The 24432-nt window shown below is 34.9% G+C and overlaps 3 protein-coding genes across 3 annotated transcripts; 1 reads left to right on the forward strand and 2 right to left on the reverse strand.

The window, feature by feature from the left end:
- Window positions 1-665: 665 nt before the first annotated feature.
- Window positions 666-2351, reverse strand: LOC148619039 (LITAF domain-containing protein-like). Its single transcript, XM_088578555.1, has 3 exons — window positions 2192-2351; window positions 1550-1691; window positions 666-1141 (listed from the first exon to the last, which is right to left on the reverse strand). The coding sequence occupies exons 1-3, from the start codon at window positions 2235-2237 to the stop codon at window positions 1033-1035; spliced, it is 297 nt and encodes a 98-aa protein (XP_088434681.1). The 5' UTR covers window positions 2238-2351; the 3' UTR covers window positions 666-1032.
- Window positions 2352-4086: 1735 nt separating this feature from the next.
- LOC148619040 (baculoviral IAP repeat-containing protein 5-like) lies at window positions 4087-8781 on the reverse strand. The gene is made up of 4 exons (XM_088578556.1): window positions 8570-8781; window positions 7441-7550; window positions 6064-6181; window positions 4087-4268 (listed from the first exon to the last, which is right to left on the reverse strand). Exons 1-4 carry the CDS (start codon window positions 8687-8689, stop codon window positions 4185-4187), a joined length of 432 nt encoding a protein of 143 aa, XP_088434682.1. The 5' UTR covers window positions 8690-8781; the 3' UTR covers window positions 4087-4184.
- A 2068-nt stretch (window positions 8782-10849) lies between these two features.
- On the forward strand, window positions 10850-16856 carry LOC148619041 (LITAF domain-containing protein-like). Its single transcript, XM_088576915.1, has 5 exons — window positions 10850-10989; window positions 11134-11175; window positions 14562-14597; window positions 15158-15332; window positions 16618-16856. The coding sequence occupies exons 2-5, from the start codon at window positions 11145-11147 to the stop codon at window positions 16721-16723; spliced, it is 348 nt and encodes a 115-aa protein (XP_088433041.1). The 5' UTR covers window positions 10850-10989; window positions 11134-11144; the 3' UTR covers window positions 16724-16856.
- Window positions 16857-24432: the final 7576 nt, after the last annotated feature.

Raw genomic sequence — 24432 nt, forward strand, 5'->3', positions numbered from 1 at the left:
TGAAACCGCTGAATGGAATTTGATGGAACTTTTAAAAATTCTTTTACATAGCCATTGCGCATCTCCTATATATTTTGTTTTCCATCTAATGACTTTTGGGGTTTCCTGATGCAAAATATGGACTTCGTCATTTGTCGACCAAGGGAGTCATATCTTCTAATCCGCAACTCAACTGAAACCGCGGAATGGAATTCGATGAAACGTTAAAAGATTCTTTATCACATGATGCCATTGTGCATCTTCCATCTTGTTTTTCCATCTGAATGCATAAAATCACTTATGGGGTATTCTATATTGGTTTCTAGGAGGAGAAGCGGGGGTTTCACTTAAGTTTCTTTCCAGTGAAGGTGAAAATGTACTTTTGAAAAAATTGCTTCCATATTTTATATGTTCATCTACAGGGGCTTGCTCCAAATATGAAGCCCGACTAGTATGCATTCATGTTTATACACTTGTCGCGCTGCAGATTTGATAGTGGAAGCAAGCCCCTATGGTTCATCTTTTGTATAATTATGTTAAATGGCTAAACCTGATCTGGTCCAATGTCCCAAGAGCTAGATCGATCAACGAACTAGTCATTTGTGCAACAAAAATATAATAGGGGTTAATATCATTACCTAGGAAAATATAATCAATTGTGATGTAAAAAATATAAATGGCAGAAAAAAAGTCAAAATGAAAAATTTAATTTAGTAGATTCATAAGGTTTGTAAAATGTAAGGGTGTGTTTTCGTATTTAATCAGAATTACAGTAAGTAGCTAACACACTTTATCACGTGCGTGTGTGTGTGTGCATGTGAGTCTTTAAGAGTATATTGAGCGAGCAGATCAGCGCCAGTAATAAATTGTCTGACTGTGGTCGCAACCAGTTATACCGTTCTGGGGTCTAGCAGCAATCGAGCTAGGAGACCAACATCATTTATAAATTGTCTAATTGTGGTGTAGTCGCAACCAGTCATACTATTCTATATAGTCTGGTAGCAATTGAGCTAAATACCAACATTAGCGATAAGCTGTCTGATTGTGGTTCAGTCATAACCGGTTATACCGTCCTAGAGTCTGGTAGCAGTTTGGACATGAATGCACACAATCCTTAACTGCCTTTATGTAAAATGGCAGCAGACAGCATCCCAGCCACAACCTGTAATCAATTAATAAATTTTTTTTGCAATAAAAAACCACAAATATTATGTATGTAACCGTTCATTATTAAGTCCATGCTTCAAGGAATAAAATCCAATTTGTTAGCAGTAATTAGCAGAACATAATAATTTATTTTTTTTTATATCAGAAGAAATAAGCAATTCTAATTTGTGGCAATGGTCATATGGTATTTGCTAGTATACATTAAAATGTCGAGTGGGCAGTACCACGTGATGATAGTACGGCTCGAGGCTTTATCAACATTTCAATTTATCGACTATTGTTTAAATGGCGTCTTATTTGATCTAATCTAAGGTTTAAAATGTATTGGATTTATATACATCTTATTAACAACGATGATCCATTCAGTTGTATGTTGTTAAACAGAAAATACGTGACTACTAACCCCAAAAATAAGAGGAGACCACACAAGAACCATGTTAAAGTGCCGGCATTATATGATATAGCTGTAACAATGTTTTGTCTACAGAACGGACAAATTAAGCAAATTTCCTCCTCTCCAAAGTCTGGTGGTGACATGCCGCCATCTGTAACCAAGAGAATAACTATTTTTTTAATTCGGACATGGCTTACAACTTCAATGAAATATGCTCACATATCCCATCGTTGGTATATTGCTAAACTAAGTTGACATTCATCTACAGTATTATTTTATTGAGTAGATAGTATATATCGGTTAAAATATTGTTTATATTCATACAAAATCAATAACAAAGTTCTTTCATACTCGTATTACCTTTGAACACCATAGAAGTGCATTCTAACATATACATGTGTACACGTGACGTAATTCTTAGAGTATGTACAAGAGTTTCATATAGTTTTTTATACTCCGATAAATTTATAATTCAAGTAATTCTAATTCGTGTTAATTGTTAATACACGAATACACATCATTCGTGGAACTAAAGAAAGTCAAGCTAAACCGTAAACAAATACATATAGTTATTGAACGTGGTTATTTTTTCACATGTAAGTGCTCGCAGTTGCGCGAAAGTCTTCGCAATATTTATCAAAATAATATTACCTGTAACTGTCTTTTCAAGTGTTTTTTCTACTGAAATAACAGCCATACGTCAGACCAACACAGCTCTCCCTTCATACATACAACTAACTTAGGATAATAATCCATGTTTGTTTAATTTACATTCCACCGATATGCGTGGCCGATTAAAATTTGTCTCTTTAAATATATCGACTTACATGCAATAAAACAAATTGAAAAGCTACCCGCAGTAATAAACATGTTTCTACAAGTAAATGTTAAAAGCAAAAAGTCGTTAATTATGAATTAGTTAAAGAAGATAGAAATATTGTTGTTTTGTATACGTGAGTAAACTACTGAGAAGTGTTAAAACATAAAAATGTATTAAAACAATTCTTTATGAAATACTACCTTGGCCAATACTTAAGGAGCCAAGTGACGCCCCGCTATTTACTTGATGTAGATACAGGCTTTAGGCGTAGGGTTAATATTTCAAGAAATTCAATATATCAACATTATGAGTACACATATTGAATGATGACGTAATATGAAACAAATAAAGAAAGAAAGCCAAATTTAAAAATATATAAAACCTAATCTTTGATAATTGATGTAAACTCTTAAATCAAAGGAAAAGTAAGAAATCGTGGATAATATAAATTCCACCAAAAATATAAACATAACGATCCCTTATACCAGTTCATATATCTTTATTCTGTTAAAACCGATGCTGAATAAAGGTATACAGAAAACATTATTTAACATCATTCATTATAGATGTTGTTCGATGAAAGGATTAACAAAAGCGGATTTGAGCAATGGCGAACAAGTTGTGGCCCTATTCATTCTCAATCCTGGATCATTCTCGTCTGGGTGGAAGAACTGTGGTAATCGTATTGGACCTCCGTACATACACATATGCTGAGTATGTTTGAAACGACTTTCACCTGCAAGTCATGCTTGCGTTAAATGACCGTTTTTTCTAAAGTAAACGTCAAAAACTGTTAAGAAAATTGCGGAGAATGATTCCTCATCTCAATTCTAGTCTTTGTCATGATGCAACAAAGCAGTGTATCATCTGCGACCATAAAACCCTTCACATCATTGTTGAAAATTTTGCCTGACAAAAAGTACATTACCTATTTGGTAACAGACATAAAGGAAAAGAACCTAAAGGACTAATGAACAAGGAACGTAAAAAGGGTAAACAGAAAGGCTAGCCAAGAACAGGTGTTAATCCTTCTAGTATCAATTCAATTATTAACACAATTTTCAAGAGGTTCCGTAGTTGCATGAAGTTTATGAGCAATTTTGAGAAGGATATTGTTAATCTTAAAGTCCTACAACAGGTTCCATCATGACAATATGCTAGATATGGTATGTCCATAAGATTTATTATCCCATTCCATCATATTTTCTCCTGCCTGTCGGAGGTATTACTAGAAAAGCAGAGATTGTTTAACATCTAATGACCTGATCCTACTGGTGCAGATTTAAAGGACTTAGGGAAGATCTTTTAAGTTTATTTTTCCTTGTGTTTCTTCTTTTTTCAAGCCGTTACAATTTCATGATTGATTCTGTCTAATTGTGCTCCTACTTTACTTTTGTGTAAAATGAATGAATTTTGAATAAGTTTCATACCCAATGAATAAACATAAAAACACCACTTGATTGAACTTGCTGTCCAGGTCAGATATTATTAGAACAAGATCATATGATCATGTGACCAATATGATTAAATATGTATTAAGAACAATATGTAAAAATATTCAGTATCTTCCTAAACAAAACAAAATCTTCCAACATCAATTAGATAAAAAAAATGACTGGCTCATGATCAATCTTTTTATCTAAATTGATCATAATATCAAACCATCATTATACATGTACATGTACAGCTTAAGTGTAAACTATAAAGATGTATGAAAAATCAGACATTTTTAATCATAAAATCCTTTATTGATAAATATACACAAACATACTGCATATACATTTTATAGTCATTACTTGCACAGCCCAGTAGTATGAGTTCATATCATGAGGCCAATTTGGTCATTTCCTCCCTAACACTTGAGGCTGTATCAATGAACTCGCTCAAAGACTTCTCAAACATCTTTTTCTGCAAACCAAATAGCAAAGCTTCAACATAAATTCAAGAAAGAAATGGAGATCAATATTCATATCATTTTTATTAAATAAACAGGAAAATAACACAGTCAATAGACAAGACATCTACTGTATCATACCTTAATTGTGTACAATAAATACAATGTAATAGACATTCTTTACCAAAAGGAAAAACAGAACATGATGCACCTTATAGTGAAATAAATTTAAAGGTCAACCAACTTGAGTAAACATTTTACCCAGTTCTCATGCAGTGATGTCCATTCCATACACAAGATTTTTTTTTAAAGGTAGTGCTACATGTAAGTTAGGGGGAGAATTGAGTAAAAACTTCTCCTTGTTTGTGCTCACTTTTCCAAATTGTCTTTGACTGAGAAGTTTTTGTAATAAACGTAACAAAGCCAAAAATGTCAATATTATTAATTTCAAACACAACTTACTAAAACTTCCCCTGGTCATCAATGCCTAGATTAGGCCCTAAAGATAAAAGGCATAAGAGTTTAGGGGTTGCCTATGTCCCCAGTCAGATCAAGGGTGGGGTCCTGGTAGGGGAGAGGTGACTTTGCCCCCCCCCCACACACACACACACACATCACACAGAAAATGAAAAGTGAGGAAATGAGATTTATTATGTACATATACATGTATATAGACATTTAGAATAGTGAGTGATGTAATTTATTTAACTTTCCTTAATAAAAGATTTGCAAACTTATAAATCAACAAATGAATTATACATGTACATAATAACAATGAAACAAGGAATCCAGTAAATAAAAATGTTTAAGAGATCAGTCCAAAAATAGAAAAATAGATTTTTTTGCCGCTCTCCAATTTCTTACCCCTGTAACTCCAAAAGGCTTTATGATAAGTCTCTGCAAAAAACTTCTACAACAGAATTTCAAATGGAACATACCGACAAAAATGAATTAACAATAAACTTTTTATATCATTTCTAATGATGACACCCATTTTTCCACTTTTAAGCCCTTATTAACAAAAGGGGTAGGACAAAAACTTCCAAGAAATTATAGGGCCCTCAGCCAAGTCCCTTGGAATGATGTGTTAAAATTTCAAAGACTGGATTATTTGTACTCAAGTTATCATAAATTTATAACACCATTCACCTGAACGTTTAATACAGGATTTTACCACTATATGACAGCAAAAAAATTTGCAGTCATATGAAAATGATGCAAATCATCAGATCACGAGAGAATCAATGCCAAACTTTATTATATTAAAAAAAATTAAGAACACGCCATTACAGTGTGACAAAAAGACTTGACGGTTACTTAACTACTTAAAATAGCTCTGTAAGTGTCTAAATACATGTACTAAAACTTTCCTACATGTATCTCACCTGTCAAAATGTACTGACTATATATTTACAAAAGTAATCAAGGGAACTAAGGTTCTAGCAGTAATAAAAAGACTGCATTCCAGGGACAAAGACCAGACATGGAAAACAGACCTACACAACAAAGAACACAAAGTAACTAAAATAATACATACAAAGCAACAAAGCAAATGAGCAACTTGGACTCCACTAAAAACTGGGAGCACGGACCAGGTGCACAGGTAGGGTAAGTGTACAAGTTAACTTACATACTCATTACTGTCAATACTCAGTTAGTCAGTATGTGTAGATGTAGCTCACACTCAATGAACCATCAAAATTTCTTCCAGTTATTAGGGTTTGAGAATTTTTGGCAGTTCTAAGCCTCATATGGATATAGTTTTCATATGTATAGTCATTGCATGGTTTTCTCTTTAACAGTACTCACCACTTTGTTTTTACTTCTTGTCATTTCAAGCTTGAGTATCTCTTCACATGTCATACTTTCTATAGGATGTGTCAGCTTTAAATATGGACACTGTGGAGAGTGATTCTTGTGTTCTTCCCTAAAACATTGATGAAAGCACATACAATTGTTGGAATGAGCCAATATCTCATACATTTCAATTTATAATATTTCTCAAGTGCTTCAGTACTGAAGTGGGAGAAAAGGGAGTACTGTGAAAGTACAAATGTACTACATGTACTGTTCATTGGGTACCAGTTTTCATAGATTTCCAGGGTAGGGTAAAACATGAAATTTGATTCTCAACAAAAAGGATTATTTACTTTAAATTGTACGACTGGATCATCAAAACCACAAATTCAAGAATCCCAAAACTTGTGCTTTCCCTTAAACCACAAAAATTAATACCTACAAATACACATGTAAGTACTTTCACAGTAATTGATTAAGTAACTACACATGTGTAGGTGAAGAGGCAAAGGGAACATCAAGTCAAAAGTATACATGAGAACCAGCAATTCCAATTGTTTATAACATTCAATGTGTTATTATCTTATCATAAAACTTTTTTGTGATGACATTATGGTTATTATTAACTACCATGTCAAAACAATTTACAGCAAAACCAATGGTACAAGGCATGTTGTTTTCATGAAGTAACAGTTGACATGCATTAAAGTCAATAATAAATATCTTTATTCATTAACTATAGACTGCCTAATTCCACAGATACATGTACAATATATGTTGACTAGTTAAAACTTGCAGATGATAGAACATTAAAATTGAGATCTGGTCAGACTGGTTCTACAACTATTTTGCCATCATTGTCATTGGTATGAATTATTTTTCCTGTCATAGCTGCTTGGTTCAGGTACGAGACAACAATTTATTCCCCTTAGTTTTCGCTGTATATGAATATAGTTCCAACTTTGGTAGTAGGTACCTTCCACATTTTTTTCATATTTTACTGGAAACTTATTTGCTGAAGTTTAGCCTCTAATTGGTAGAAAATAGGTCAATTTGCAAAATTACATGGGATTGCTTTTATTAATCAATTCTGACTACATATTGTGATCCTGTTCAGTAGAAGGTTAATATTTAGGACATTTAACTCAGTTCATTTGTCATGTTTACCCCAGGTCATATGCATTAATTTCAGAAAATGATGGTAAAATTTTCGACAATTTATATGTAAAATCCTGTTTGTAGGTATCTTTAGGCAAGAGAAGTTTTATTCAGTTTGCGCCACTGAATTTTTTTAATGTGCTTAAATGTGTATATTGATATGCACTTGAAAATTAATTGTGGTCTTGTGCCTTCATTGAAATCTGATGTGCACGTGCTAAACTTCATTACCATGGATCGTCATCTGGTTCCCATCCATCCAGTTCTTTAAAGCACATAAAACACTGAACAGCATCTGGTTCATTTGTGGTAGCACAACTGTAAAATCCAGCCTTAGCTAACTGAAAAATACAAGTCTGGACTATAAAGTCATTTCCAAAACATAAGAAAATACAAATGTATAAATGCATATATCTCATATTTTTCCTGAAAATCAAATATGTATGAAATTGAAATATAAGCACCGGGAGGGCCAACATTCTTGAACTCACAAGCAGCTGAAGCTTTTATCTGACTATGTACTAAATCCGGAATAATAAGATCTCCACTGATGGTGGGAATACATGTATTATACACATAACCTGTGAAGTAATCAAATGCACTTCAAACTGACACAACTATCATCTTTGCAGAAATTCCAAATGTGATTGACTTTTCTACCATAAGAAAGCTACATTTTTGTATGCTTCGGTTTAAAAAATACAACTGAATCCATATTTTTTTCCAAGGCGGGTTAGATTCTTGAACACCAAGTGGGTCAGCAGAGAAATATTCATAAGTACCAATTAACTTTTTCCAAACTTTTCCATGAATACATTGTATGAAGTAGAAATATAAAGAGAAATGAATATATTGAGAATGAATGTACATTTCCAAGACCAAAATTAAGCTGTAATATATTTCCATATATTGATCACAATTATTGTCTATTTATTTTTTATTTTCTTGCTGCAAGAACTACGCACTGAGTGTTCTACTGACACTTTCCAGTTTAACTGATGACTATCACTGTAGATCAATGTTTTTCACATACACACAAGCAGTTGAGCTCACATGTGCTAGCTACATAATTACGACAAGAGCATAGATGTCCAAAAATGTAATGTCCAACTAAATTTAAAAATGCAATACTGAATACTCGTTTAACATTTTTGTCACAAAGTTTAATTATTCCGCACTTGTTTCTATAAAACTTGTCAAATATGACCAGCCATTTGATAGAAACAAGTTTCTGTCGAAGTGGGGTCACATCCTTTCTACAAAACACACACACACACGTCCGATGTCGTGGAACGATTTTTCCCGGTCGCCTCGCTAAAAAGAATAAATGTCTCCGTGAACGCTGTGATGTAATACAAACCTTTGTTGGCGTGCACTTGCAGGAATCGTCAAACGGCCAGTTTTCAAACGACTTTAGTCTTTCGGATTCAAGATGCATCATCAGTTCTCTTTTAGTATGTGTAAGGCAGTTTGATGCCATTTCAGTTCTATATTAGATCTCCTCGCTCAGCTAAAATTGTTTTGAAAATTCCGCGATTCAAGAATTATCTTTTTCCGGTAAGGTTAAAAAGGCGATGCATAATATTCGAACTTGTCTGTCTAAAAGCCGGAGAAGGCATATAACAAGTGATCAAACGAAATACACAACCATGACTGAAACATAAAAAAATATACATGTACCAATGAAATGAAGCGTTTTTTGGCACCAATCATTTTATTACTCGGAAGAGGGGGCGGGGCTGGGATTTTTTTCCACCTGGATATTCAATTACTTAACAATGTAGATTTTCCAAGAAAAAAATGACATTCGACTGTTGCTGAAATTTTTTTTATCATAAAGAGTCTCACCCATCGTCGTCGAAGACATCGCTCTGCAAATTGTAAGCTTCCAACACTTATTGGCAATCAAGACTATAATTTTAGCTTGGAAACAATGAGGTTTAGAGAAATCGTGTAGCAGCTCGGGTCAACCTGAACATGGGTAATGTAGGGAGTGTATATTTAGATGAGTTCCCCTTTACACTTTTTAATGTGACTATTGTTCACTTATTTCTCAGTAGTTGTTAAATAAATGGTACCTCGATTAGCAAGATTCTGAGCCATTTTCCAGTAAATGGACTTATTACAAAATAAGTGCTATGTATGAAATGCGATGCGGTACGTGCGTACGTTATTGTTTGACATTGTTGCTTAATACTTAATTCTATAAATTTTTGTAAAAAATATCATATATATATACCAATTGAAAACTCAATTTCAAAGATGATCTTAGATTCGGTGTGAACATGGATCTTATAAAAGTAGAAACAAACTTTTTTATCAGAGAACAGATCAATATTATTAATGTCTTTAGAGCCTTTACAAACACAGTTTAAATCTTTCAAAACAGTTATTAAACAGATGTGGGACTTTTCATAAAAGTTATGATGTACAATTATACGGGAAAGCTGCAATGAATCTTAATTAAACTGCAATTATTTTGCTCATTGACAATCCACGAACAAAACTGAGTTGAGTAATATGACTGCTTCCCCAAAGAGTCCAATTTACGGCCTTGCAAGAATTATCTTACAAAGAATATTCAAGGGAACCAAGGTTATAGCGGTAATCAAAAGAAAGTTATCCAGGCACAAAGACCAGACATGGAAAACAGACATACACAAAAAAAAACATGAAGTAACTAAAATCATACATACAAAGCAACAAAAGCAAATGAGCAACTCGGACTCCACTAAAAACTGGGAGCATAGACCAGGTGCACCGGTAGGGTAAGCGCCCTCTGCTTTTCTAGAAACACCCACCGAGTTGCTCATAAAAAGTCAAGTCCGGGGTAGACAAACGAGGAAAGAAAAACTATGACACGTTGAATAAATCAGTTTTCATGGTGCAGATGGATACACCATAACGATCCACGAGCTCATGATGACGACCACAAAGTTCCAGATAATTGAATTCCTGTAAGACAATATTGCAATGGTATCATAAGATAGAGTAAATTTGTTTCCATTGTAAAGGAGAAAATACACTATGAAGTTGTTTTCCATAATATAACTTAGTATAGATCTGGTCAACAGTAATAATATCAGTTGTAGGTGAACCAAGCACCACATACATTATTATATCCGCTTGTATCCAACGGACACAGAGTTCTAAACAATGCAAAATATATGCCCATTGTCAATTATGCGGAGACTGCAAGGCCTTGTGTTTTATTTCATATAAATTCAAAGTCTAATAATACATGTATTTTGTTTTGTCACCGGAAGTATCCGTCAAAACTTAAAAAAAGAGAAACTAATATATTTCAATTCAAGACTTTTACTAATTTCTCATATGAGAGGTGAACATTGGGTACCCTCTTCAACCTTCCGCTCCATTCTTTTCCTACCTCGCACCTACCCTTCTCCCAACTATCCATCTCAAATATCCTATTCTGAAAAAGTATTTTCTCCCAAAGACATATTCCAACCCTATACAAAGCCCCTATTTTCCCATACCTCTCGTATTCCATCTACCCTTACAACTGTCCATCCCTTCGTATAGGTCCAAATCGTTTTAGATGTGAAAACCAAGTAAAATGTTAATATCCTCATCCCCAGATACAACTACGTAAGAAAAAATCGGTAAGACAGTATAATATTACTTCAATCAAACGTAAGGACTGCATGATCTTTATTATTAGTTTTCTGCATGTCTTACTTCAACAGTCTAGGGATATTGTAATACAGTAATCGTTATTTGCAACATTTTATTAGTTGGTTTGAAAAGGAAGCATAAAAGGTAAGTTTTTTTTAACTTTTCATCCCAAAACAGAAACTGCTCGTTCCAAGTAATTTAATTCTAGTAAAACGATACCGTAATGGTATCATAAGATAGAGTAAAATTGTTTCCATTGTAACGTTTAAGAATTTTTTTCCGTTTCAGATAAAGTTAGAATGGCAGCCCCACCTCCACCGTATCCCACAGGTATGTTGTGACTTATTAAACTGTAAGGGACATTTATTCATTTATTGAACATCATTTTAGTTTGTTCTATATGTGCGCGCGCTTGTGTGTGTGTGTGGTTGGTGGGGGTTAAAAGGTAAAATCATTCGTTTTTTATTATTACTAATTACATACATAACTTCTTCATAAATGGTCAATATACGTGTTCAGGCTTTAAGTTTTTGTTTTACCTTTCACGCTTATTACTTAAGATATATCAACTGAATAGTAAGTGTAACTGTTTATAGAGAAAATATATTGTTAGAAATTCAGTCCCTTATGAACGGACAACAAGGCGAAGAAATTAGCAGCAGTAGTAACATTATGAAAAGTAAATGAGATTTTGGGAGGAAAAAGGAGTAAGCACGCCAGTGGCCATTCATGCTGATACGAATGTCAACGAAACGTATTAATTTTTTTTCTTTTACTTAAATTGACACAACCGTATTGTAACATATATCTGAGTCTGCCTCTAACAAATAATCATGCTTTAAATAAGTTCATTTGAACTATCTTTTTACAACTTGAAACTATTTATCAGTTCCTATGGAAACAGTGTCAACATCCATCACATACCTTTATTAATACCTTTTCATCTATCATTGATCCGTTACTGTATATAATAATATTCATACACCTGAATGCATTTGACTTTTTTAATCCACTAATAAAGAGAGAAAGTACGACCTACGCACACAAGTACGGTGCTCTTTATTAAATAATATTTTAAAACATATATATCGAAGGCGATGATGTTTTTATGTACATCAAGTACATGTACATGAACATGTACATAAATAAAACGTAAGACATTGATCTAGAGAGAAGAGTAATCAAGGGAACCAAGATTCTAGTGGAATCGAAAGAACGTTATGCAGGGGCGCAGGCCAGACATGGAAAACAGACAAACACAACAAAAAACATGAAATAACCACAATAATACATACAAAGTAACAAAAGTACTGGGAGCATGGACCTGATGCACCGGTGGGGTAAGCATCGTCTGCTTTTCTAGAAACACCCGCCGAGTTTTCCATAAAAAATCAAATACGGGGTGGACCAAAGAGGAAAACTATGACACGTTGAACAAATGAGCCTTCATTGTGCAGTTGGATATACACCGTAACGATCCACGGATGTTTTTTTGGTGCTATAAGTTTAAATAATTAGAGGGATTCAATAATGGTACATGAAATAAGTTTTTTTTCTAAAATATTTTCTGAAAGTTGCCTTAACGAGCCCGCGTATGGGACATTGAACAAATCAGTTTTCATGGTGCAGATAGATACACCGTACCGATCCACGTATTCATGGTGACGACCATAAAACTTTTGTAGCGAGGACTTAAATCTTGTAGTATGTGGGCTGAGATGACCCCCGTGCACCCCACTCATCAACCAAAATATGATTTTCAGGTACCCTTATACCTCCCATTTACGAATCTTTTTGTCGCCAAAAAAATAAACTGAAGCATTTTTTGTATTTTTGGCTACTTTTTATTTATACCCCGTTGAGGCAAAAATAATTTTTAATTTTTTTTTTATTCTACGAACTTCTTCTTACTACAGAACGAAGTAAACTGACATATGTATATATCACCATGTAGCCCAGTGTCTCGGATTTACAATGGTGCAAAGAAAGTTGCGGTAACACTTCAGGTTTAGCGGTAAAATAAAAAAAAAAACGTACCCCTACCCCACCGAAAAATTGCTTAAATTGGCATATTTTTCAACGTCAAAAGCCCTAGAGTACTAATGCTTCAGTTAAAAAATGGCTTATTTGGTATTTTCTGTTTATTATTGTCACAATTTATAAATCTTATGATGAATTTTGGTGATTTTCGTAGTCAGAATTTACCAAAAAAAAGCGAAAAATGGGATTTTCGATTTTTCTGTCAAAAGTAACATAAATTCGACTCTACAAGTTATTGCTCAACTAAAGCGTCTCAAATTTAGCATCATTCGATAGATAATTTAATTTTTTACATAAATGAACCACGATCTAATTTTCAAGAATGTATTTTCAAAATATGTTAAAAATATTACCCCTACCCTAAGAAAACTGGTCTCAGTATCAAACAGAATTCTCATTCATAGCCTACTGACATCGTAGAACTCATATTTTAGGCATTCATAATTAAGATAATGATGTACCCACCATATCTGATCAATTAAGGCGCTTAGATTTTCCTTTTGGAGTGACAATAATTATAAAAACGGAAAAAGTGGAATTTTCAGAATTTCATAATTTTCTTCTATATCACCCGATATTGTCTTTTCTTAGATTACTGTAGTTTAAACAAGCTTTTGTGTGATACAGTACAATAATATAGTGTCTTAGCTTCAAAATGAGCCTCCGTATTAAATATTTGAACTTTTCCAAGTCAAGTTAGGTGGAAAATTGCCACCCCTACCCATGAAAAAAAATGCCTCAACATGAACTAAAATGTTAATTTTTGGTTTATAAACGGTGTACAATAGACATGTTTAGTATTAAATTGTGACAATACTAAACAGAAAATACCAAATAAGCCATTTTTACTGAAGCATTCATACTCTAGAGCTGTTGACATTGAAAAATATGTCAATTTAAGCAATTTTTCGACGGGAGGGGTGCATTTTACCGCAATTTTCATAGTCTTATTGTAAAGCTGAGACATTAGGCTACACGATGATCCTAAGTTTGTGTACATATGCTATCCCAGGAAGGCTTAGACGCTCATAAAATTGAGTCTCAAAAGTATTGGCCTTTTGACCCTGTGGGGTACAAATACAGGCTTATACTGAAACAGAATCCGAGAATATTCCTTGGCGACAAATCTATTCGGGATTGGGAGGTATAAAGGTACCTAAAAATCACCATGAAATTGATGAGTGGGTTGGAATGCGTGGTGGACCCTCCCAGCCCATGGACTATTGTAGCAACATAATCCTGTTCCCGAAGCCTAATTAATTGTGAGAAGTCTGGTGCGATACAAAATGATCTGCGTAGTTACGACAAGCTCTGGCCTAACGTATGAGGTGTGATATGAAAACTCCATACGCAGGTGTAAAGAAGGAGTTCGTGCAGGCGGTGTTGTCATGAATGTCGGAGCAGAGAAGGGTTCGAATCCCACTGAAGGAGCGACTAAAGTGCAACCTTACATCGATTCTAGAGTTTGGATGTCCCTTAGACTTGTACATATGTATATGCGTCCTTGCATCAACCATCTACATATCAACTAGAAAGAAAGCATTTTCTATCTATACATTAATCTACTTTTTTCCTGTTAAACAAAGGCCATTCGTATTCATATGTTTTACTATCGCATGATGTTGTTTTTTTTTGTAAAGTTGTTTCATTAAAAAAATGTATATAATATTTTTAAGGTCAGCCACCACCACCTGCTGGGTATGGTCAACCAGGCAAGTTCTGTTAAAACATCATTGTAATCAGTTTTTTAACACTGACCAAAACATTGTGAATTGTATAAACAACTTTAAAACATCAGAGACGAATGCTAGTATGCAATGTAACAACCTATAGATACATTCGATGTATATGGATAATTCATGGTTTAAGCTATCACCAACAAACTGTACAAACCTCTTTACATTCAATTATGTCATTGATTGAAAAATTAATGTTTATTCTATAATGAGGAAAACTGGAAAAAAAAACTGTCCAAATATTTCAACAAACCACTTGATATATGGTTAGCAGATGCAGGACTTGTTTTAGCAGGTTATTTGACACTTCAAAAAATGTCGATTTTTGTCATGAAGTATCTACAGATTTACACTTTCCGCTGTTTGAATTTGTTTTGTTCCTGGATTGCTTTCTTTTGAATTATGCTCGAATCTAGGTACCAATGATTACTCGTTCATCCATTTTGTTTTTACAGATATACTTATAGGCAATAGCAACATTTTTCAGTTACCTGTTACTTAATTCTATTTCAACATGTTTCTATATATAAATACAGCATACGGCCAGCCAACGACGCATGTGATAGTTACACAGCCAATGGCAACAGCAACAATGTCAGACTCTCCGGTAAATATGGTTTGTCCAAGCTGTCGACAACAGATTGTTACCAGCACCACACGTGAAACGGGGACTATGACATGGGTAGCATGTTTAGTTCTGTGTTTTATTGGGTATGTATGTATAGTTTAGGTGGTATGAAATGTTTTCATTTAGTTTAATGAATGAATTTCGTCCCTGTGAATGGTTTAATATATTAAATATTTCTAAAAACAGCAGGTTGTAGTTGATGCAAATCACTATCATATTGATCAACCCATTTCCCCTTTTACACAAAATTCGAGCACAATACTGAAGTTTACATGGAGCAAATCGATGCTGACTTGTGCTCATGATACGTACAGTTTCGTTCAAAAACTAATGAAGATGTTTATGTGTGGATCTGATTTATATCGTATCGTATCTGTAATGAATACGGGACCAGATCTACTGTAGCAACAATGCTTCTTACACCCGGTTTAATCCTGGTTTGCCAACATTTAATTATCCCAATTATCGATCAATTGTATTAACAAAAATAAACCAGTAGGTGTCATGCATATATTGATTGATTGATTTTCTTTATTTTTATGATGAAGTACAAATTTATAATTTACAATTGGTATTTTTCATAAAGACTCCATTTATGTAAAAACTGTGATTTTATTTCCCTCGGCTTTTTGCGTGTGACTTTTTATACATGACTTCCCTTTACAATTGTAAGTTATTTAGACTCAAAGTTGCTATATTTGCTGGGAGGAGACCTATGATTCTTGCTGGGAGGAGACCTATGAATCTTGCTGGGAGGAGACCTATGAATCTTGCTGGGAGGAGACCTATGAATCTTGCTGGGAGGAGACCTATGAATCATGATGATTTTCATTTTGAACCTTGTGTCATACGCGCTGCAGCTGAATAAAACTGAATGCTGAGAAACATTTAGGTTACATGGACTGCTTGCATTTAATGATGTCAGCAAGACATGGTGCTATACATTTTATTTTTTTCTCTTACTGCCTAGTACTGTATCGTATTCATGAATAAATAAAAAATAGAAACAAATGATAATAATAAATGTGCATTATATATGCATTATGGAAAGTTTTCTTGCAAAAAATGCATATTCCGCATAATTTAATAGTGGATCATAAATTTACAAGTAAAAATTATACCGATATTTCAGAAACAAACTTTAATTGTTGAAACAACACAACCCCGATGTCTATTTAAACCTTCAATTAAAAGTGGGCAAACCAGGATGACATTCTTACACTCAACAAAAACATTTGCCAGTGAGAGATAGTGGTACTTTCAGAGCCACAGGCATTTCTAAAATCAGTTTTAACATGGATTTATTCACTTTTCTATTTTACTGAACCCATCGCCATATGAGAATTTTTATTGAGCTTTATTTTACAGTTGTCCACTGTGCAGCCTGATACCTTTCTGTGTAGGTTCCTGTAAAGACACAGTACATTCCTGTCCTAGCTGTAGGACAACATTGGGTAGACATAATAAAATGTAAAATGTTTGTCGTCCTGTAATAATCCCGGTATTTTAGTATTATTTCTTTTACAGTTCAATCTTTTTAATATTTGGGGGAAAATTGTGATATATAATTAATGATATTGTATAACAATAAAGTTTCATTTACTCAATTTTTATTTTTTTTTATTTGTTTGATACCCGAGTCTGTGAAGTGGAAGCTAGTTGTTGAACAATAAGGAATACACCTTACTCCGTACATTGCGGCACAATTGAAGCTATAGTCCAAAAAGTTGTACACAACGCAGTATCACCATGAACAACCAATAAAGAATTACCATCCGGTGTCTTACTGGTTGTCCAATATTTGAATATTACAGGTAGTAAAGGAAAGACTCAGATTTGTGGGACAATCAGGAATGGGTTTGTGGGACAATCAGGAAATGTTTTGATTGTACATATATTTATTTCTATTGATAATGATGTCCAATTAAGACATCAAAGTTCATAATTTCAATATCACATGTATAGAACTGTGGAAATACTACATCACAAAATATAGCAATAGCACAAGTTTTCTTGACTCCAAAAGTTTTAATACTATATAAATGATGGGATGTGGGGATGAAAATAATACATGGTGGATGACGGAGTTGCGAACCTTCTACGTCCTATATACATGTACCAGTCGACCCCCATATATCAGAAAACTTCATATGGATAATACATGTATAACTACAATATTTGTTGTTATAACACATGATTTCGCATTTTTTCTTCTAAACGAAATAAAAAAAAATCCTGACCCCAAGTATCTATTGTCTGCAGCAGTTAGTAAGAGAGGAAACGAACGGCTGCCGCTAGACGGAGCTTGGTCTGACATACTGACTGGTTCATGGTTACGGCTGTCGCTACACGGAGCTTGGTCTGACATACTGGCTGGTTCATGGTTACGGCTGTCGCTAGACGGAGCTTGGTCTGACATACTGGCTGGTTCATGGTTACGGCTGTCGCTAGACGGAGCTTGGTCTGACATACTGGCTGGTTCATGGTTACGGCTGTCGCTAGACGGAGCTTGGTCTGACATACTGACTGGTTCATGGTTACGGCTGTCGCTAGACGGAGCTTGGTCTGACATACTGGCTGGTTCATGGTTACGGCTGTCGCTAGACGGAGCTTGGTCTGACATACTGACTGGTTCATGGTTACGGCTGTCGCTAGACGGAGCTTGGTCTGACATACTGACTGGTTCATGGTTACGGCTGCCGACACACGGAGCTTGGTCTGACATACTGACTGGTTCATGGTTACGGCTGCCGACACACGGAGCTTGGTCTGACATACTGACTGGTTCATGGTTACGGCTGCCGACACACGGAGCTTGGTCTGACATACTGACTGGTTCATGGTTACGGCTGCCGACACACGGAGCTTGGTCTGACATACTGGCTGGTTCATGGTTACGGCTGCCGATACACGGAGCTTGGTCTGACATACTGGCTGGTTCATGGTTACGGCTGTCGCTACACGGAGCTTGGCCTGACATACTGGCTGGTTCATGGTTACTTCATCTGCTTGCCCAAGGTACTTGAACAGGATGTAGATGTTCGCATGCGAGTGCTGGATCACCCTATTGAAGAGAAGTAAAGGGAACCAAGATTCTAGCGGAAATCAAAAGAATGTACAGAAATCCAGGGACAAGGACCAGACATGAAAAACAGACAAACACGACAAAGAACATAAAGTAACTAAAATAGTACATATAAAGTAACAAAAGTAAGTTAATGAGCAAGCCGTTGTGTCATCCTTCAAGGTGGCTGGATCATCCTATTGAAGACAAATTCAATTTTGTGTCAGAAAAGTCAATTCTGAGTCACAAAATTCAATTTTGTGAGATAAAATTCAATTATGTGTCACAAAAGTCAATTCGGTGTCACAAAATTGTCACAAAAGTCAATTCTGTGTCACAAAATTCAATGCTGTGTTATAAAATTCAATTCTGTAAGACAAAATTCAATTCTGTGTCACAAAAGTCAATTTTGTATGCAAATTAGTTTACAGAATTCTTTGGATATGCAAATAAATTCTCTCAATACGACTTTATAAGAAGGTTTCTCATTGGATATAATAACCGCTGGTCTCGCAGACGCAGTTTTCCGATTTCTATACAATTACACAAAATTGAAAATGTGTAAGATGTTATAAATTTTGTTAATCGGAATTCATTTTTGTAGAACAAAATTCACTTTTGTCTGTACAAAATTGAATTTTGAGTAGTCCCATTCGGCGCCCCGTAATATGGTCCCATAGTTGTCTGTCTCGACACATTGGGTAGTAACGTATCTAGAGAGTGGTGGCGTGTCTTCAACGCATTCTACGATATTGAAACAAACGTCTTCTACTGATGCACGTTAGAACTATTGGCAGGTTCACTGTCCGACAAACGAGTTAATGAATAGTTGATTCTTTGTGGTTTATTTACAAGTCATGTGTTGTTCTGTTCCTTACTCACACATAAAGAATGTAGCGAAAAATCCACCATCAATGGTGATACTGGAAAATGTTGCTCTAGCGGTATTATGTACGAAATTAGTCGGGTGTAGCTAAATCTGACTTTGTGTGCAGGCTGTCTTAAGTATTAAAACAATCCCCGTTTGTTAGGCTGGTATCATACAAAGAACAAACACATATCTATTATGGATCAGAATACTGTGTACAGTGAGATCATAACACAATATCCCAATAGATAGTAAATCTAGTTTTCGACAACAAAAAAGGCCACTCAAAACCTGGGAATTTATTTACACATTGTTTGGATACATGAGTGAAAACTTATTCATAGTGCTGTACAAAAGCCAAGTAGGTTATGACTCGCCTAGAAAATACGACAAGTTACTTTATTTGTTTACTTGTTTAATCTGTTTACATATACACATGCTTTTGCTACCGGTATTAACATGTGATAAGCTCATAATTTTGTTACGGATATAAAGAGCTCGGATTTTAACGTTTGTCTCTCACTCTACATATAGACGTACTCCCAAATAGTTAAGGAGTCGGGAAGCGCTTTCCTACCCACATGTGGTCTGGGAGTAGGCCAGAGAGTCATGGAACCCAGCCGCTAGTAGGACATACTCTAACCGAATTCTTCTGTCAGGTATCCGAAGTCTGGGCTCCGCTACTAACACCAGTTGATTCTATTAACGACTTACATCGACCGTGAGAGGCCTGCATTGGTATTCAAGGCCGTTAAAAATCCTAAGTCATCAGCGTTTGACTTTTTGACTTTGTTAGAGTCTTTGTATTATACATATTCTTAATGTATTTGAGAACGATATTGAGTTCAGAACATATGAGGAACAATCGTGATTGGACGTCATTTTGATATTTAAGAGATTGGTCATCGGTGCGGTTTATCGCTTCTTCTATTGATGTGAAGCACACTATATCTACAATTTAAGACTGTTACAGCCTGTAGTTCCTTGCTTCTTACCAATATACGGTTATTCCGTTTTCTCATAGGAATGTAACATTCCGAGAGAATGCTTTGGTTTAGATTTATTCGGACCATTCACTTTCGGCAAATACACTAGTGCATGTTCTCGAGAACACTTTCCATCATTTATTAAAATATTCACACTACTTGGTTAGATTTGTATTATTCTTTTCATTGTCAGATTTCAAAGTATTAACTGGCCATTTTCACTGAAAAACTTGCACACACAGAAGACTCCCGTTACACTTTATACAAAAATCAAGAACTATTTTATTTTATTTCTATATGGATGTATTCTTTAATTGCCTTTACTCCACAAGAATCCATACAAACAACGTTACATAGCTAGATCTGCAAAATATTTAACTTCTATACTCACAGCTGTCAGAGAGGGTCTCCAGTTTTACCACAATTGTCAACTTTTCTTCATCTGTGGCAACATCCCTTCAGCACCTGCGTATGGAATTTTCATATCACGACTCATACGTTATGCCAGAGCTTGCCGTAACTACACAGACTTTTGCCCCAGACTTCTTACCATTAGGCTCCTTGAACAGGGTTATGTTACTTACAAGATTGAAGTCACAACTACAGAAGTTTTTAGTTGAGTCCGAGTTGCTCATTTACTTTTGTTACTCTGTATGTATTATTTTAGTCACTTTATGTTCTTTGTTGTGTTTTCCAGGTCTGGCCTTTGTCCATTGATTATACAGTCTTTTTCCGCTAAAATCTTGCTTCTCTTGATTACTCTTTCCTTCCTTGGGCATACGCGTATAAAGGCCCCTCTCAAAATCACGGTTAGTAATTAAGAACAATTAATTGAAAGTCAACGACGGACCATTTTATATATTTTAAAGAAGAAATAATACCATTTATAAAACGTTTCGGGAAATATAGCTGACTTGCATATTATAGAAAATGATAAACATTTTACAGTAATTTGTAAATGTATTCTCCTGTTTAATTTTTGGCTTAAATTGCCTGATATTGGCCGAAATGATTTTATGTATGTTTTAAAGGATAGTTACTTTTTTAAGTCGCTGATATTGTTTTTAACTTCTTGCTCTCTTAATTTCAGTAATGAACATTCGTATATGACCTGCATAATTAGATATTACTACACCATATCATGTTGAAGATAGGTGTCATAGTACCGTCACTTCTAGTTTCACAAAAGGTCAACATGTACCGCTTAAATTTCTACGTGTGCTTATACTTAATATTATGCGAGCCCGAAGTACACATTAAAAGATGAAATGATCGGTTAGCATTGAACTTTCTGTAATATAGCTGAGAAACACCTAGTCTCCGAATTGTTTTGACTGAGAAACATTCGGGTCATGGCGATCACGAAGTCACACGATTTTGGAGCATATCTCGACTTCGGTTGAGTTCGTACCATTTCGGACTCACTCGAAGTTTGGCGGTCTTAGCCGCCGATTGACAAACTGCTGCTATACGCAACAAAGTTCAAAATTCAAAGCTCAAAAGTAAAGTCGGTACATATAAAACATTACAACACCGGTATTAAAACCGGTACAAGCTGTTGAAACGTTCTAAATGTCAAGTATATTTTTGAAAAAGGAATACACTTACTTTGCTAGTAATGTACAAATGTACGGCATCAGAAGATGTGAAATGGAAAAGAACTTGAATGTTTATTATCAATCATCATCCTTGCACAGTCTTCCTTAAAATTTCAGCTCACTAAAATTTGCGATTTTTTTTAAAATTCTGAACCACGTCCATACATATATCTGCGCCAGGGTTTATGATGAAAATGAGAAAATAGTTGATTGATTGGAAGTTAAAACTAATACCACCAAAACAATAAACCGGGATCATTAAGGACAGTTAATTAGTTGGAGTTAAAAAAAAAAAAACATTCTAAATGTGTATCTCCAAAATTTAATATCAATATGACCAAATTATTTAATTCAGTTGCACGGAGAGAAGTATCCAATGAGTCTTGGTGATTAGGCTAAAAACCACTAATTCCACTTCCCATAGGCTTCTATGCTAATTTCACAATATTCAATGGCTTCTCTGGACTTTACCTTAACTTTAACCTGCAGAGGACTATATATCAGCATGATTCTACATATGTCAGCTCACAATCCTCAGAATGGCATGTGGGGTTAGCAGACTTGCAGTGCAGTACTGGTCACCGGAAGTGAAGGGTCTATAAATAGCATGGGAAATCCCAGTGTTTTCACAAGATAGGGGTATATTTAAAAATCATTATGGAGAATAGGCTTCACATCACAAGAAGCAAAATGCACCTATAAAATGTACAGAAATGTTTTTCCTTTCAGAAACTGTTTAAATTTTTTAAATAAGATGAGAACTTTTTTCACAGCACTATGAGGAACAGGGGTAATTTCTGCGTAGGACTATTTTTGCGTACGTTCCAAATGCTCATTGGTTGAATTGGTGGTCTGTAACCATAATTAAATATGATAGAGGACGAAGTCCTCATAACGGTATAGCATTTAATGCAAAATAATTTTCTATAGCTTGAAAGCACAGATAGCCTGATTTCAATCTGACAGGAAGTTACGTCTTTCGGAGCTTCCCATACAAATTTCGGTATATTATTGTACTAAAAAGCGTATATTTTGTTATTTCAATATTAATTTTATTTGAGATACTTTTTTTCCGATGCAGTCGGTATAGTTTTGCTTTTTACCCTTCGACCTAAAGTACGCTCTTCTATGGAAACGCAAGCCACCTGATAGCAATTCTGCTTCCCGATTGGCCAAATACTGATAACTTAGTGGCGTTCAAAAATACTGTATAGAAAATTAAATTGAGTCCTGAAAAACTGTATCAAAAAATTTAAATTGCATGCCATGTGTTATTTTCTTGAAAGAAATATAGAAACTTAGAAGTGAAATTTTAATACGTCGGCTATCCTTTTTTTAAAGATAGTACTTGTTTTTTGGTTTCCGACGTGGCGGGCAAGCCAGAGGAGTTTAGCCAGAAAGTCCGAGACACGGAAACTAAGTTATACCAGTCAATCGGAACTACTCGACCATTTCCGCTGCACTAGAAAAATGTTTTTCTTTTAATTTGTGTGCTATGAAAAAAATGAGAAACTCGGATTGTAATACCAGTCTAAGCCTGCACTCCATAGTTTAGTTTAGTTTCGCATTTTTGGATAGGATGAAAAATGACATAAATGGAAACTAGTGGTTGCTTTGGTGATTAAGACAGATTTTATTGTAGATAAAACTTTTTCTGAAAAAGGGGACTTGTAAAAGTATTTCGCAATGTTTCATATGTTTTCAATGTTGAAGGGGCCTATTTTTCAAAGATAATTTGACTTCAATGTGAAAGTGAAAGTAATATAACCAAGAGAAACGGACAGCCGGACCCAAATGTACGTTTATAGTGGCATCATAATTTTTGAGGTATCACATCATTTAGCAATAATTGCTATATTGTCAAGTATGCTTTGGGCGGTTTCTCAGCCCAATAACAAACGCCAAGATTAACAGGGGATTAAAGAACGAAGTCAAATACAAATAAATATATGTCATTCAAGATACGGAGAAACTCTTAAAACGATAAAGTAAACAATGTCCAGCACTTACAATCAATAGAATTCTGCTTTCACTAAAAACGTTCATCGTGGTCCGGCTGTCCGTTTTCTCTTGGTTATAGTGTGATAAGTGGATTACTAATTTCTAACCAGCGATCGAGTCCGTATGAAGTAAGGGTTTTCCAGGGGAAGTTTTGGAAGTTTCAGGGCAAAAAATGAAAGTTGAATATATATTTTTTGATACTGATTTCATTTATTTTTTGCAAATTTTACCAAATTTTTTCATGGTTTTTTATGATAACCATTTTCGTTGAGGGTATACTTTCTCCAGAAAATTCTTACTGCATTCTGAAGTCCTGAATTATTTCTAGATAGATGGATTTACAGTTTTTTTTTCAATTTTTTAAGTTAATAAATGCTACAAAGCATCAGTTTACAAGACCAAAATTTGTCAGTTCTACAATACTGTTGAGGGCTAGCTGGCTGAGTCACTGATTAGCGACAAAAAGTGCCAAGATGCGTCAAGGAGTGACAAAACTACAAAAATGTCGAGAAAAGAACGACATGAAGATTTTTAAATATATCTATATATTCAAACTTCGCCCTTTTCTACCCAGGACATGACTTTTTATGAGCAGCTCGGTGGGTAAATCGCCCCGTGCAGGTCCGGGTGTTTAAAGAATAGGCAGCAGCGCTAAGCTTGTCGTAA

This window comes from Perna viridis, chromosome 4, assembly GCF_037379345.1.
Source record: "Perna viridis isolate PV_CMFRI_1.1 ecotype Kerala chromosome 4, ASM3737934v1, whole genome shotgun sequence".
NCBI classification, from domain to species: Eukaryota; Metazoa; Mollusca; class Bivalvia; order Mytilida; family Mytilidae; genus Perna; species Perna viridis.